Raw genomic sequence first — 16,216 nt, 5'->3', positions numbered from 1 at the left:
TGCTTTAGGCCATGTCGGGGGGGCACTGCAGGACCATGGTGTGAAAACACCCAGGGGAGGGAAGCCCCATGCACAGGCAGACTCGGTGGTCACTTGCTTACCTATTGCCACCTGCAAGAGGACAGAGCTCTTCCCAACCAAAGGCACCACTGTCCCTGTTGGTGATTCCCCTGGGGTAAAGCATCATGTGTGTAGGATCCCTAAGAAAGTTGCCTGGTGGACTTTTCCGCGCTGGCTTGGTGTGATCCATCCTCCTGTAGGAGGTTGGAGGGGCCAGGGGAGCAGAAGCCCTGCGCAGGGCCCGTGGTGGGACGGGGGACACGGTACAGGTAGGGTGATGAGCGTTAATCTCGGACTTTCATTCCTCTTCCCGTTGATGGGAGGGGATGGGCAGGGGACCAAAAAGTATCATTATTTTCTAAGCAGTCAGAGAAGCAGGGAAATGAGACCCTGGATTAAAGTTCGGCCGAGCGGCTTTCTTCCCAGCTGCAGCCCCTGACAACTTCCTGGCAGGCTGTGAGGTGAGATTAATGGCCCGTTCCCTCTGGCTGCAGTCTTTGGGTGATAATGGAGAAGGGGCAAAAACAGAATGCAGTGTCCCGGTCACTGGGTGGGTAGCAGGAAGGGCTCAGTGAAGGTTTGAGAGGAGAGAGGAGGGTCTGTGAAAACTGACAGCCAAGGTCATTACTAGCTGTCCAGAAGGCCGCTGAGGAACAGCAGGAGGCAGCGGAAGAGCGAATGCCCAGCATGTGTGGCGCAGAGCTGCCCACCAGCAGCACGCAGACGGGTAGGGCGGGCGGGGTGGAATCTGGGTTCAAGAGAGAGCTCTGAAGACCAGTTTGACAGTTGGACTTGGGGCTGGCTCCCAAAGGCCAGGTACCTGCCTGAAAAAAGACAGAAAGAAAACTTTGAAAGTCCTAACGTCAAGTGAAGTTGTTCAAGAAAGCCCGTGTGCAGAGTCGTCCGACGAGAACCAGTTGAGCAGCCGGTGGCTGCCGGGGTAATTGCCGTGAATGCTCTCAGAGCCCCTCGGAGTAATCCATCTTAGTCCTTTAATTCCAGGCTTCCAGATAAGGAGGCTGAGTGATGAGGAGACCGGCTCTTGTCCACAGGAAAGGTGGGTGGAAAAGCAGCTTCAGGATGGAGAGTTCTTAACCTGCAGACTGGCGGCCACACCTTCCCGGTGCCATGTTGTTTCTCTGGGGGAGAGAAGAATTCTAGCATCTGCATTAGCCCCCCAAGCTCGTGAGGGCCCAGAGATCTGAACTGCTGCCTTTCTGGAACGGAATAGTTTCCGTACAACAGCCCTTTCCTGCTGTTCCCCCAAGTCTTTCCTTCGATGGCAGGGCAGAAGTTACTCCCTACTTGGGAATCCTGGGTTCGCCTTGCAGATCAGCCTGGTTGTTGCGACACTGATTCACAGAGAATGTCAGTGAGGATGGGAGAGAGAGTCACAACCGCCTGTCTGCGGGGCAGAGTTTTGGCGTTTTCAGCCGCTCTGTATACGTGGAAGAATTAAAAAATTAAGAGAGAGACCACAAATAGTTATCACAAAAACAAGGCCCTCACTCAGTACCCATGGACACTTAGTCTAAACACAGTTCGGGTTTGGTGTTTTATTTCCAGCCCACGGCGAGTTAGAAGCACGTGGAAAGCACACAGTCGTAGGGAGGAGTCGCTCCCCCTCACACTCACACTCCAGTGTCTTCCCTGGACCGGCAGCAGCATCACCTGGACCTTATGAGAAATGAGAATTCTCAGGCACCACCCCAGACCTAGCATGCCAGAGCGTCTGGGTGATCGTGATGCCTACTCATGGTGAGATGTGGCAATCTATCCCAGGTCACAAGACGGCTCAGGCTCTCTTCTGTTGTACGTACAAGCCGGGAACAGCAGTGGGATGTGAAGGCAGAGCGTGTAAATTGTTAAAGTGCTCTAGTGTCCCTGTGACCTACCACTAGGCAACCCTGTATGCCTTTCTTCTCCATTCACCTGGGGTTCACAGAAATTGGTATTTCTAGGTGCACTGAGCATGGGGGTGGGGGCACTTGAGGGAGTGGGTGTGTTTTCAGACCTGGCCCCTTGCTCTCATTGGCTGTGTGAGATTAGGTGAATGACACAACCTCTCTGAACTTCATTTCCCACACATCGGTTAAAAAACAAGGCTTAGGGGCCAGCCCTGTGGCCGAGTAGTTAAGTTCGCGTGCTCCACTTCAGCAGCCCGGGGTTTCACCGGTTTGGATGCTGGGTGTGGACCTAGCACCGAGCATCAAGGCATGCTGAGGCAGCATCCCACACAGCACAACCAGAAGGACCTACAACTAGAATATACACCTGTGTGCTGGGGGGCTGTGGGGAGAAAGCAAACAAAAAAAAACAAGGCTGATTTCTCTGGCCCTTCTTGAAGTTCTCCAACCTTGTGCTCGTCTCTTAATTTAAGGATATAGGAAGAGATTACAGGTAAACGTTAGACTACCCATGTTTATATAACATTGGAGATGTATAAACATGTATATATAATATGCATTCTAATATATAATATATTGATATATATTATGTGTCATATATAACATTATATATTGAATATATTGATATATATTGACTATATTAATATATATTATGTATCATATATAACATTATATATTGAATATATAACATAGGCACAATATATAACCTGGGACAATATCGCCCAACATTAGCCAGCAGACGGATAGGTTTGCAGTTAGAAAGGTATATTTCACCATCTGCAGGGTGTGTTAAGGAAAGATCACATTCACCTTCAGTATCTTTGCTTTAAAGTCCTAATGACTTTAATGACCCTGGAACCTAGAGGTTAGAGTGTTATTCCAGGAAAATTGAGCTGTTCCCTATACACATCGATTTCTTTTCCATGGGCATAAAGCAGTAGCAAATTACGGAAAGAAAAATCCATGTTTTTATATCCATGGATATAAGATCCATGTTGTTAGTATCAGATTGATTGGAAACATCTTTTTTGTTTTTTGCTGAGGAAGATTCTCCCTGTGCCAACATCTGTTGCCAATCTTCCTCTATTTTTTAGTATGTGGGCCACCAGCACAGCATGGGCGCTAACAGATCAGTGTAGGTCCAGGCTGGGAAACCGAACCCAGGCCACTGAAGCAGAATGCACTGAACTTAACCACTAGGCCACTGGGGCTGGCCCAGCAAGCATCTTTTGAAATACATATATGCTTTTAGAAGAATCACAATGTTATATATAGACAAGAGATGTAGATTTATCTAGGCACACACACACATATATAGATAGATATCTTCTTGGTATTATCATTTTACGTAGCTTTTCTCAACTGCTTGTCATGGCAATGCTTCGAGCAGACACCTTCCTAATTTTCCTGCTGAGAATCTATCAAGAAAACTAGTAAACCCATATCAGAAACACAGACTGACATGTTGACTGCCAGAAAATTATTCTTTCCGGCTGAAATTTTCCAAGAAAAGGTGACAATTTAGCCTTATCCGTTTTCCTTGGTAGAAGATCACCTACGCTATCTCAGTTACTCACGGCCACAGAGCAACGACGGTTTCATGGAAAAGGCAGTTCAGTTACCGGTGAGCTATACCTACCTGCTTAGTCTAGTTTTTATAGCAGAAAACTGAGAGCTGGTCTCATTATCTACCACATATATCATAACATTTAGGGAGGGCCTATGGGCCTCCATCCCACAAACTGCAGGATGTGTGTCTTTAGAATGAAGAAGTAAAATTTAATGGATGAGATTAATTTATTTTTATTCCATTTTTTTTCTTTTGGCTTTTTATGGTTTTGCATATGTAATGAAAGTCTAATCAGCTACTTTTTTCAAAAATGGGAACATGGTAACAGAGAAACATAATTTAGGATCCTTTTCAATTCTGCTTAAGATTCAATAAGATGTCCCAGTAGGAGCCCTTGTGGTGGTCACTATTTTAAGGATCGCCCTGTAAACATTTACAGCTTAATCCAACATGTTCCAAAAGCGAGGCTGCCAACACACATATGATTCTCCCACAAGGTTTCATCCAGGCTTGAATTCCCTGGTGCCATCTGAAGCCCGGTACTCAGTAAGAAAGAAGAAAAGTGAATTCGATACTGGACATTTTCCATACTCTTGTATTTAAAATTCAGGGGGGCAAATTGACATTTTAATCGTACAAAGATACAGGAAATTGGAGACATAAAGCATTCATTTTCCCCAGCTTGAAAGTTTCTATCGGAAGCTTCTATATTTCACACAAAACATTGCTCTTTGGCACATGAAATCTGATGGTTTCAGAAAAGAAGAATTAGGTGTTCCTCTGATCTAGCTTATAAATGCATCTGAACCACACCTCGACGATGGTAATGCTTTTCCTCGCCCCGTGCCTTGGTATTACAGCTCTCCGGCACCGGGTGAGGACGGGGGACATATTCTCCGCACAGGCACGTGCGCTCTCCCCTACTCCCCGGCTCACACGTGGCCAGGGTGTGGCATGAACTCTCCCCCCACTCCTCCGGCATTAAACTCAGCCCCGGGACTCTCAGGGCTTAGGAAATAGCTTAGAGTGAAGAATTGTTTTCTCTGAGAGTTATGCCCGAACATTCCTGCTAAAGCAGACAGTCATCAGTTAATCTCTGTAAATGACTGCGATTTTGGCAGGTGTCAGCTGGTACAGAAATTGTTCACATGGTAAAACTTTTTTTTTTTTTTTAAGCACAGGGCAATGAGAGGGGACTAATGGTGTGCCTGGCCACAGGAGTGGCTTACCTGGGATGACTTATTCCTGTTTGGTTTCTTGGTGGCATGTGGTCCCCAAGCTTGGCGGCTGAGGCAGACACAACTCATGTCCTTTCTTCAAAGGCTGACTGTAGACTCCAAAGCTCCAAATGCCGTGTATTCAGAATGATCTCGTACACATCATTCCCCTGGATCACCCACTGTCCTTGACATGGTGTTCTTCAAAAATGCCACTGGGTGCCCAAGGAATGTGAAGTTTTGAAATGGGTACAAAACCTGCTGGATGCCTCTGTACCATTACGTCGCCAACCAGCATTCTTTCGGAGGTGCTAGAACTCTCCAGAATTATTTTTCCTGCCTTCTTTGCTTGACTCCTAATACCGGGTGTTAGGTCCTGTAGGCATTGAAAGGGCTGAATTATTATGCTTTGAATGGTTTTGGGGTTGGAATTGTTTGTTTTTCTGCAAGGAAACTTCAGATTTTTCAGTCAGATCATCAGGAAGTTGAGAATCTGTCACAAAGTTAAGGCGGGGTGGGGGGGGAGTCCAGGACAGCTCCATCCAGAGACGGAATGATGCCATGATTGACTGAAATAGAATGTTCTAGAAAAAGACATTTTCGTACTTCTGAGGGAAAGGGATGACAGGGGTTGTTCCGGGACCTGGCCCCATGGCCTTTCGCCCACAAGGCTGCTGCTTAAAATACTCAGCCGGTAAGAGGCCTCTCACATGTGTTCTGGGCCTCCGTGACTCAGGCTGTTTGTGTTCAGGTTGAGTGTTGAGGGCTGCAGGGCTGAATCAGAGTCCAGATTTGCCTTGGTGACACATGAAAAGAGGGAGCGTTGCATTTGAACTACACAAATATTATGCTGAAGTATTTTTCCTCATTTGGGAGCCAAACAGGTCTTGTTCATGATAAAATCGCTGCAGTATAGTGGGTCCTTTTTCTGGTCTGGAATTTGAGACAGTGTCAGCTGTGCCAAGGGGCCTGGCAGCAGGAAGAAACGGCAAGCCACGGAGATTTGGAACCATCATACGAGTTATAAAATTTAATTTTATAATTGTAGCGATTGGGAGCTGGGCTGAAAGGTCGTTCTCTCACCCCCTCGCTCACCCCGTGCTGGGGCGGGTGGGGTCAGGGCATCCTCTCGCTCCCTGAGGGCTGGCTCAGGGCAGGTTGGAGAGCTCTTGATCGTGGCAATGAGCAGCTGCTTCTCCAATCTGAGACCCCTTGACAATCGGGAGAATTTTATGAAATTGGTCAGTGACTTTATTCCAGCACAGGCCGAGGAAACAGCAGGGCAGCATCCTCTTTGAAAGGCGCCCCTGTGGCAGTCCCTCGGCTCTGCTTGACGGGCCTGAGGCTCCAGTTTAAAGACATTTTGTGGGGGATTGAGGAAGGAAACAGGAGGCCCAACCCTCCTGGCCCGTCCCTGTAAGTGGCCTCTGCTGTCTGCATCCTGGTGACGGTGATTTTTGCAGAGGAGCAGGAGGAGGACGCTTGCTGTCCGTGCAGACAGTGAGGGGCCCACCTTCCCCCCACCCCTGGATTCCTGGGCCCCCTGGGGAAGCCCATCCAATCTGCTGGCAGCCCCCTCGGGGCTCCGGTGGGCCTGCCTGCTGGGAATATTGGACTGGAGAGGCCAGGCTGCCACTTCCTGTCAATTCCCTCTGTAGCCGGGGCACCTGGGGAAGTCGGCTTCAGGGAAGAAAGAACGCTGGTGGAAAGCTTTCGAGGAGAGGGAGAGGGGAGCCAGAGGGGCTGAGGGGCTACTGAGGCTGGGCATTTCACAGGAAATCGGACCTCCTCAGGGGCTGTGGGTTTGCAGCCACTCCTCATTTCCTGTTGGAAGGGGCTTGCCGCTAAGCTCTAGGGCCCACTTTGCTGCCTCTCAAACCTGCCAGTGGTTGGGTTTGCAGTAAGGAGCGGCTGTTCTGATGCCACGGCGGGGGGAGGGTGGGGTGGGGGAAGAGGGGCGGGGGGGGCACCTTTCCTGGCTGCCATAGTGTAGCCCACAGTTGGCTAAGTGCCAACAATTAATGCACCCTCTCTCCCTCCCACCATCACCACCGTCACCAGGTCCTGTGTGCCCATTGTGTTCTGCCCAGTGGAGATGGGTGCAGAGGGTTGGGGTGGGTGCCAGGGCCCAGACTGGGGGAGCACCCAGTGGCCAGTGTGACCAATGGGGCACCAGCCTGCTGTGAGGACAATAGCCCCGAATTCCCACTGGGAGCCAGCCAAATGTGCAAATCTCCAGCAAATCCACGTTGGGGGTGAGGGGAGAGGGAGGGGACAGACAAGAAAACCCCAAATTTGAGAAAATCCACAATACGTTTTCTGATCTCTTCCCTCCCTTCTTCCCTGCCTCCCTCTCCCCTTCCCACCCCCTCCCCACAATAGGACATCGTCAGAAACTAGATGATCAGACCAAGCCCGGGAGCTTGTCCTTTTCCGAGCGGCTCAGTGAACTGGAGCAGCTGCGGCGCACAGCTATGAGGGTCAGCCCACACCACCCAGCCCCCACACCCAACCCTCGGGCCTCCTTGAACCACTCCACTGCCTTTAACCCTCAGCCTCAGAGTCAGATGCAGGGTAAGTACCTGGACGAGCCCGCCTCCCACCTCACCCTCAGGCAGAACCCACCCAGAGCGGCCCTGCTCGTGTTCAAAGGGTGGTCTGCAGACCCACAGCCTGGGAGTTCGTTACACACGCAGTCTCCGGCTGCCCCAGACCTACCGAGTGGGATCTGTGTTGTAACAAGATCCCCAGATTAAAAAGCTCTGCTGCGTAGGACATAGAGAGGATATGGAGAGATATATCTGCGTGTAGATAACATCTTGAATTTTTTAAGAGTTAGCTTTGGCTACGCTATTTTCTTATCTAGCCATTAGGCTTGAAGACACACATACACACACACGCACACACGAAGCAAGGTGAAGGTCAGCATGTTTCAAGTTCTTATTGTCTTCAGATAATTTGTGGAGGTTGTATCTAATATACCTTCTTTTGAAAATATAAAGATAGAGTAGGAATGTCCGGGTCCCCTCACATCAAGGTATTATTTGCAAGAAATAAATTTGCAGTCAGTACAGAATGCAGGTTCCCCCCCTCCATGGGGCTAGCTGACAATTGCAAAAACACGGTAAAATACAGTAATTGCATAAAACCCGCGGTGCCAAAGTAGATAATTCACATAGTTCATTTACATTGTAGAAACTGCTGACGTCAATGATTATTTGCTCTGTGATACCATTTCAAATTTCCGAAATGCTGTCATTTTCTTGATGCCGTGCAGGACACAGCTGTATGTGATATGGTCACAGTAAGATTCCTTTCTCAAAGTAGCAGGCTTGTTTAACTCAAAGGAAAAGATAAGCAACACATCTGGGGGGAAGGGCAGGTGGCCAGCAATATGCCACCTGCCCTTCTGGGACAGCAGAAATTAGCTTCCCCAGGCGCTTTCTCCGTGTGAGTGGTATTGTGGGATGTGCAAGTGTCATAAGTTCTTTAGGGTTGCCGGCTCAAGAGCTCTCTCGGGGTTAGCACATGTGGCATTCTCGAAAGGCACACCCACGCTCTCGCATGGAGCCTGATGATCCGGGCTGTACGCTCTCACAATTACGTTTCTGGCGGAGGTTCTTCTGTTTGAGTGGAAATTCCCAAAGAACTCTTCCCATAAGATACTATGCACACAGCTATGAAGTGGCCTATCAGTAGAGTGGGCCTTTTGTGCACAAACAGAAACCTAAAGCTTCACTTCTGGGGGCTACCTCTCATCGACGGGCTCATCTTAAGTGTATGTAAGAAGAGATCCCATGAAATCGTTGGTTTCCCATGCTTAATAATCATGAGTACTTCTTCAAAATATGCATATTGATTTTTAAAAATTCCAAAGTGCAAGTGTGTATGGTAAATTCGATCAAATGGCCCATTAAGTGAGAGAGATGGGCTTGGGGTGAAATGACACTTTTCTTCTAAATAGAATAAAGTTCTCGAGGAGATTCCTTGATCTTGTGTTTAGGGCCATCTCAATTCATTTTTGTCTCATCTCCAGGACTCCATTTGTAACATCAAGGGAAGAGGTCTGTTTTCTTATTCTCTCAATGCATCACTGAACATTTATACTATTGAGTTGTTAAAGAGATCTGTCTTTGTCTACTGATGTTAGAACCAAAAATATTGCACGTTTTTAAAGGCAACGGAAAATTCAACCATGTGGGGGCAAGTCAATATTGTCACGATGAAGTCAGTTTTGTTTTGGACAGTTCTGGTGAGGAATGAATCAGATCTGATTTCTCTCCTTGTCAGATCTGCTCTCTTTACCAATCAGAAGAGGGGAGGGCAAATTCTTGTCCTCAGCAGTCAGCAACTCTCGAGTGGAGGCATTATCATGGATGGGCATTCTTTAGCTCTTTGGAATATTATATGCTTAGCAGAGTATCAGCTTTACCACGGAGCATCACTCTCTTCTTGTTCCTTTTAAAAACTTTTTACTTCTGCAGCATCTAAGAAATAACAGCTCCCTTTTGGAGTACCCTGGGGCTTAACTGCCCCTCTAAAGAATGTGTTAGCTATATTGCTGACGTTTTCTTTCTAAAATATGATTTGCTATTCAGTACTTCACTTGTAAAATTGTAGGAACAACTTTTGAAAAATAAGTATCCAGGATATTTTCATGTAAAACTACTTTTCCTTTTTCTTTCCTTTTTTTTAAAATTAAAAATAGGCTATTTTATCCTAGTCATGTTTTGAGTAGACCCTCGGGATTTTTTCCTGCTTGAAATGAGAAAGTTAACAGGGATAATAGTAAAGTCTCTTTCAGCCAGAACCTTCATTTTGCTCTTGACAGGTAGGAAAATGGTTATTTTCCCGGCTTAGCTCTGGAACTTCTATATTATATTTAAGAAGATGCTTTATATAAAAATTCAGCATGTGTTTATGGCTCTCTTTGAAATGGCAGCACTAGTTGTAAGAAAATTATCCCAGAAGTAATCACAGCAGTTCCACAGGGATGCCATACAGATGTGTAAATGTTTTCAGCATCGTGGAAATGTCAGTAACGGGGGGTCGGAGAGGTCATGGGTTTTTAGAGAGGCTGATACACCCCGTCTTGCTAGGACTTCATCAGAAGTCCTATGCCTCTCCCTCTAAGTCTGTCAGTAGGAAATCACAGATAGAGAAAAATGTCTCTATTTATCCAGAATCAGATGTGCTTGAGAATCACTCAAAATAGACGTCTCAAATTATCTGAAGCAGGGTACAGATGGGAGAGAGGAGCAGGGTGCCATGCCACCAAACCACTGTTTATTTGTTGAGGTTTTAACTATAAAAGGGCTGAGGTTAATTTCAACTTCCTATTTGACCAGGTCTTAAAATTGAACAGAAAGCCATTTTGTCATGGCTACAAATTTATGCGAGTCAAGACATGGCTGAGAACTTCCACAGCTGAGTTTTAGAATTCTTTTACAGTCATGGGAAAGAGAAAGGGCACGTGTCCTTCTGAAAGATGGAACAGGGCAGATTCTAGAGAGACAAGACGCTGGGGCCGAATCGAATCACACCTTCCCCTTAGAGATGGCTTCAGGCAACCCCAGCAAGTAATTTTAAGAATTTGACTCCTGATTTATCGAAAAAGATGAACCACATTTAAGGCTGCATAATTCCCTCCTTTCTGGGAAGATGGAGAGAGAATGATATCTGCCAGTGCAGGAAACTGTCTAAACTAGAGAAACTAAGAGGCTGGTTCTGTTGTTCCTGTGTGTGTTGCCATAAACATCAAGGCTGGAGGTTTAACTCTTTAAGTGGACCAGTTATGATCGAGTTTGGCACAGGTCAGACCTTTTGTGTGCCTTATCCCGCTCTCACCACAATCCTGTGGCATGGTTTACAGACAGAGAAACTGAACCTCAGAAGTTAGCAATTGCCCAACATTTCCGAGACCGTAAGTGACCGACCTGGACTCAAACCCGGCCCTTTCTGGCCACAAAGCCAGTGCTGATGGGATGGCAGGGTCTCCTGGGCTTTCGCTCTTGGCTCGAGAATCGATTAGACACAGGGTTGACCAATGTCAGGAAGAATCCTGATGGCCAAAGGGAAGACGGGCCATTCATTTGGTAGTCAGTCCCGTATTGAATGTGTTCTATTATTACTAGGTGTTGATGATAATAATCACTGTAGGGCCAGACTCTGTGGCGGGCACTTTAACAAATTGTCTCCTTTGGGGTCATGGACATTTGTTTTTCAAGATGGGGCGAAAAGAAAGCTTAACTCAGAATAATGAATCTCTAATTGTGAGTGATTGAAGGATTTACCAGTGGGGTGAGGGCTTCCCAGCCACTCTTTGTTTACTTTATTGGGGGCAACAGCCTGGCCTTCCTATGTGTAAGAGTCTCCCTTGTGGGGCCCGTTGGGACCAAGTCCTCCTTAATATCCAAACCCAGGCAACATCTAATCAGGCTTGAGGAGTGTGGGCACCTCACTGAGTGTTCTGTATCGCCATAGGGGGCCCTCACCTCTCCAAATCATCTCCTGATTTCTAGCATTCCAAATGATTTCTGTTTTGATGGTGGTTTTCCCCAAAAGTTAAAATTACTTTGGAAAGACCATGTTCTGGTGCTCTTGTCTGAGAAGCTCTTTGAGATACTGAATCGACTGTATTTCTGCACAGCTCTACCGGGTGCTTATGTCCACCTTTATCAGCTGGGTTGACAAAAGGAAAAAGAACTTTCGACCTTCCTGTGGGAGGAGAGAGAAATCCCCTTTCCAGCCTTGGGGGTAAAATAGCAAACTACACAGCATTTCTTCCCTTTGCTTTTCCCTCTCTCTCTTTCTCTCCTTCCTTTCTCTTCTAGCAATCTAGAAGTTCAAGAACAAAGTGGAGGTGGAGGCTGTTTGATTACCGTGGAAGTAGATGCTCCAGTCAAAGACCAGAAATCCTCATATGTAAATTTATAAATGGTCTTTTGATGGTTACACAAAGCAGAGTATTCGAGGTGCTGAAAATCAACTTATGAGACTTGCTGTAAACATGAAAAGAGAATGATTTAAAAATAACTCTTATCTAGGTATAGTAGAGTTTGAGAGTCTTTCAAGGTCTGTAGCATCAGAATCTCACACTGAAAACAAGCCTGAATCAGGGGTTGCTATGAATAAATAAAAATAAATAAATGTAAGAAGGAAGGAAGGAAGAAAGGAAGGGAGGGAGGGAAGCAAGGAAAAATAGTGGAACAGATGCAGAATGAAGAGCTAACGTGTGGGGTTGTAACAAGCAAGTTCACCGTGCTACAGCCGCATCCCGCCCCCTCCCGAGCAGGCAGAGAGGGGACCAGTTAACAGTACTAGAAGCACTCTCCAGGCAGGAACTGAGACCCAGTTACTGTTTTCTATGTTCTTGGCTGCTACGACATAAACTATAAGTTTAAGGAAAGTTTGAAAAGCTCATACTAACGAATTGCATCGTAGGCATTCAGAAAAGGGGTAAGAATGATTCGGAGAAACCTAAGTCCTTGTTTTCTCCTTTAACAAAAAGGCCCAAAGTCCTTTGCCTCCCAGCTGGCCTGTGGCCTTTGTTGCTGGAGTCTGATGTGGCCACACCATGTCCACTGCCCTTGCTTTCCATTCACGCCCGTGAGTTACGTAATAGACTGAGAGGTAGCATCGACTCCATGCTCTATTTTTGGACGGGCACAGTTACCAACACAGAACTCCCTTGAACAGCACTGCTTAGATGCCTGGGATGTATTTACAAGCACCTCACAGCTAAGTACTTAATAAACCAGCCCTTCAAAGAAGCCGCCAACCTGGCGAGCTGTCAGCACCCTAGTCATCAGAACCCACATTTTAGCGGGATTGCGTTTTCAGACCAAACGTTTTCATGGATGTCATTCAAGGTGATCAGATCATGTTTTCCGGAGCGTGTTGTTAATGCCTTGTGGACATCTTTTCTAATTAAAAGAAGGAAGGGTTCACTTTAGGGCTTGATTTTAATGATGAAATATTCCTTCTGTGGATTTGAAACGTTCTGAACTTTTCCCTTATTCTTGTAACCTATGTGCCGGTGTGCACATGCACAGACACACACTCACACACACAAAGACCCACTTGCGTACACACACACACACAGAGGTTTTGTTCAGAAGAGTAAGTTTTTAACAAAGCTGTAGCTGGAGCGTGTGCTTGATATGGATGGTTAAATAGCAGGAGGGTTAACCTGTAACTCTAATGGCCAAGAAAGACAGCAAAGCATAGTGGCTACGAATGAGGGCTCAACAGGCAGACTATGTGGGTCCAAAACTGGTCTCCAACACATATTGCTATAGGACTTCTGGCAAATTACTTAACTTCTTAAAGTCTCAGTTTCCCTATCTGCAAAATGGGAGTAATAATTATACTTGGAGATCCTAAGACCATTGTGAAACATGAAGCAGTGGGCATTACAGCCAGCCCACAGGTAACACTTCATCCCCGTTAGCTGTTACGAATGGTGTCACCAAACCAAGGGTATTAGTTTTCTACAGCTGCTGTAACAAATCGCCACAAATTTGATGGCTTAAAACAACAGAAATTTATCATCTCACTGTTCTGGAGGCCAGGGTCCAAAATCAAGGTGTCAGCAGGGCCATACTCCCTCTGAAGACCCTAGAGAAGGATCCTTCCTGGCCTCTTTCAACCTTTGGTGGCTCCAGACATTCCTTGGCTTGTGGCTGCGTTGCTCCAGTCTCTGCCTCCATCTTCACATAGCCTTCTCCTCTGTGTCATTTCCTCTTCTGTCTCTTATGAGGATGCTTGTCATGGGATTTAGGCAGCACTCAGCTAACCCAGGAGGATCTCATCTTATCCTTCACTTAATTATATCTGCAAAGACCCTTTTTCCAAACAAGGTCATATTCGCAGTTCTACGAGTCAGAAGGTGGACATATCTTTGGGAAGGGGGCACCATTCTACCCATTACACTAAGGTAGAAAGGATAGGGGGCATCAAGTGAGCCCCAAAATAACCTTCCCATGTCCATCCCCCAGAACAGATATTACAGGCAGGTAGATGTGAACTCAGGGTCTCATGCCTGAACACCTCTACGATGTCTTCTGGCTACTGTCATTTTCTGGAACTCAATATCGCGATGCTTTTATTTCTCAGCCAGGAAAAGTATGATTTTTTTTTCCAGATGAGATTAGATATTTCTTAATACTTTCTGCCCTTATGTAGATGGAACCAGAGGGCCCAACAGTGCTATGTAGAGAAAGAGGGCTCTGCCCTGTGTCATGGCAGCAGTGCAGACCAGGAGACAGGAGGCCTGGGTGCCTCATGCCCTAGCCCCCAAAAGCACGTGACATCGTGGATGGTAGTAACCATAGGAACAGAGGATGTCACCAAGACCACGGCCAGCCAGTTGGGATAGACTCAAGAATTTGACCTCCAGGAGCAGCTAGGCATATCACTGTTGTTTTGAACAAGCTGCCTTTTTTAAAGTGGCTTTATTGCAAGGCATTGTTGACCACACACCCATTTCAAAAGCCTGGTGATTCACTTTGCATATCTCATAATCCCAAATTTACAAATCACCCAAAGATAGCCTTTCAAATTTGGATATTTAAAAAAGAAACTTTGACTGCAGCCATGAAGTAGTATTAAACTTTAGCAAAAGTTTGTACCAAGAGAGGAACAAACAATTTATGCTGATTTCATGAAAAAAAGGCTCTGGTTAGAAAGCGACTCCTGTTTTTTTGTCAGTAGCAGTTCTGCAAAGTGAGTTGGTTTTACTCATTTGCATTATGTTTCCTCACGTCATGAACAGCAATGCAGGCCCACTGTAATTGGGTTATTTTAGGGCTCTTTAAAATTCAACGTGTATGATTTAAATAACTCTGAGGAACTGTAATTCTGTCTTTCCTTATTTCCCTCTGGCTTTCAGAGCGGCGAAAATGTACAGAGGCAGAGAGGTTCTCTGGCCTCAATTGTCAAGAGCCACCTCCGTGTATATTTGTATTATATTTTCACATTTTACTTTCAAAGCCTTAGCCCCATAGGAGCTTTCTTATTATTGAACAATTGCCTTCAGAGCAGTAGAACAGACCAATTATTATGGAGATTAAAGATACCGATTGCAAAACTCCTGTAAATAAAATCTTCACTGACAAACCCAGTTTCTTTCCACAGACTTTTCTTCCATAATCTCTTTCTGGCAGAACATTTCATGTTTTGATACTAGAGATTCAGTTACCAACCACAGTAAATAAAACAAAATAATAAGAAAAAATAATACTATAGAACTCACCCGAAAAACAAACATTGGCCAGTCGTGTTTATTTTCTGCTTCTTTGTGTGCTCTTGAGGACTCATAAGAAATCCTCAAGCAAGGAACAGAAAAAGGAATGTTCTTAACCAATGGGTTTTTGATTATCAAGCTATGGAAAGCCTTCAGATTGAGTGGTAGACAGATCAGGCTCTCCTAAATGGTATGGAATATAGCATCTATGTTTAAAATAAAGAAGCATTTGCAGGAGAAAACAGAACCCAAATGAGCCATGGGTAGGAGAGGTTGGGCAGCAAGGACAGTCATTTCCTCCAGACGCAGGCTCAAGTGCCACAGTCCTGGACACTATCATCATTTCACACCATCTTAGGGTCGTGTTTAGGGTTCAGAACATTCCAAATATAGTTTCAAGATTTTGAAGAACATCTTCCAATTGTCATTGATAGCAAGAGTTAACTACCCCTTCTGTAAATGTGATTCTCCTTAAGATGGAACCCCCTGCTTTCCTACCTGGAGGGAGTATGGATGAAAGGGAGGAGGAGGCAGTGGGGGACTCTGACCCCCACATCTCATGTCACCTAACAGCTACTTGGTGGCCATGAAACCTGAGCTTTAAAACATACACCATGAACTGAAAGAGTGCTTATTTCTGCACACCTTCTTTGTTCTTCCACCCAATGTCGCCGCATCGAAGCCTCCGTAAGTCCATGGAATCAATTCTGGTCAAGAAGATTTGGGCCACTGCAGTGGTGAGCTCAGTCCTTGTGCAGTCAGGAGGAGGATGCACTATGACCTTTCAACTCTAGGGTTTGGGTGTGACCGTGTTGGTGTCGTAAAAGCAGAGCATCTTAGGGAAGGTTGAGTCAGCCCTCAGTGGGGCCTGGATGAGTCAGTACTACCCTGGGGGTCAGTAGCTCACTGTTCGGGGCAGTTAAGTCTCCCAGATCTGTAACTTGCTGGTTCCCACAGCAGAAGTAGTCCTCTTTACAGTTCCATTCGCGTGTTCAAGCTGAGTCATTCCAAGGCCAGACCCAAGACCCAGAGAGCTCTACTGTGCCAAGGCCTCATTCCATCTTTGGAAGGGCTACATACACACTCTTATAGGGGATTTTAAAAGAACATCTTGAGGTCAAAAGAGAGGAAGAAATAATCTGACTAGTGATTACATTTCTTGGAGTTGCAGGTCATACCAGGGAAGCGAACATGGCTGTTTTATGAAGTCTCATGG

At 46.1% G+C, this 16,216-nt stretch overlaps 1 protein-coding gene across 8 annotated transcripts in view; it reads left to right on the top strand.

The window, feature by feature from the left end:
• RUNX1 (RUNX family transcription factor 1) overlaps positions 1 to 16,216 on the top strand; it is a 263,836-nt gene that overhangs the window by 212,403 nt on the left and 35,217 nt on the right. For 5 of the 8 annotated variants that reach the window (XM_070597215.1, XM_070597217.1, XM_070597216.1 and 2 more), the window contains one exon: positions 7,137 to 7,328. The exons of the other annotated variants lie outside the window; for them this stretch is intronic. In XM_070597215.1, the coding sequence (XP_070453316.1) occupies positions 7,137 to 7,328 (192 nt within the window). The remainder of the gene's footprint in view (positions 1 to 7,136; positions 7,329 to 16,216) is intronic. 8 annotated transcript variants of the gene reach the window in all.

The sequence above is a fragment of the Equus przewalskii genome, chromosome 27 (assembly GCF_037783145.1).
Source record: "Equus przewalskii isolate Varuska chromosome 27, EquPr2, whole genome shotgun sequence".
Classification (NCBI taxonomy): domain Eukaryota; kingdom Metazoa; phylum Chordata; class Mammalia; order Perissodactyla; family Equidae; genus Equus; species Equus przewalskii.
This window is presented reverse-complemented; position numbering and strand designations above follow the sequence as displayed.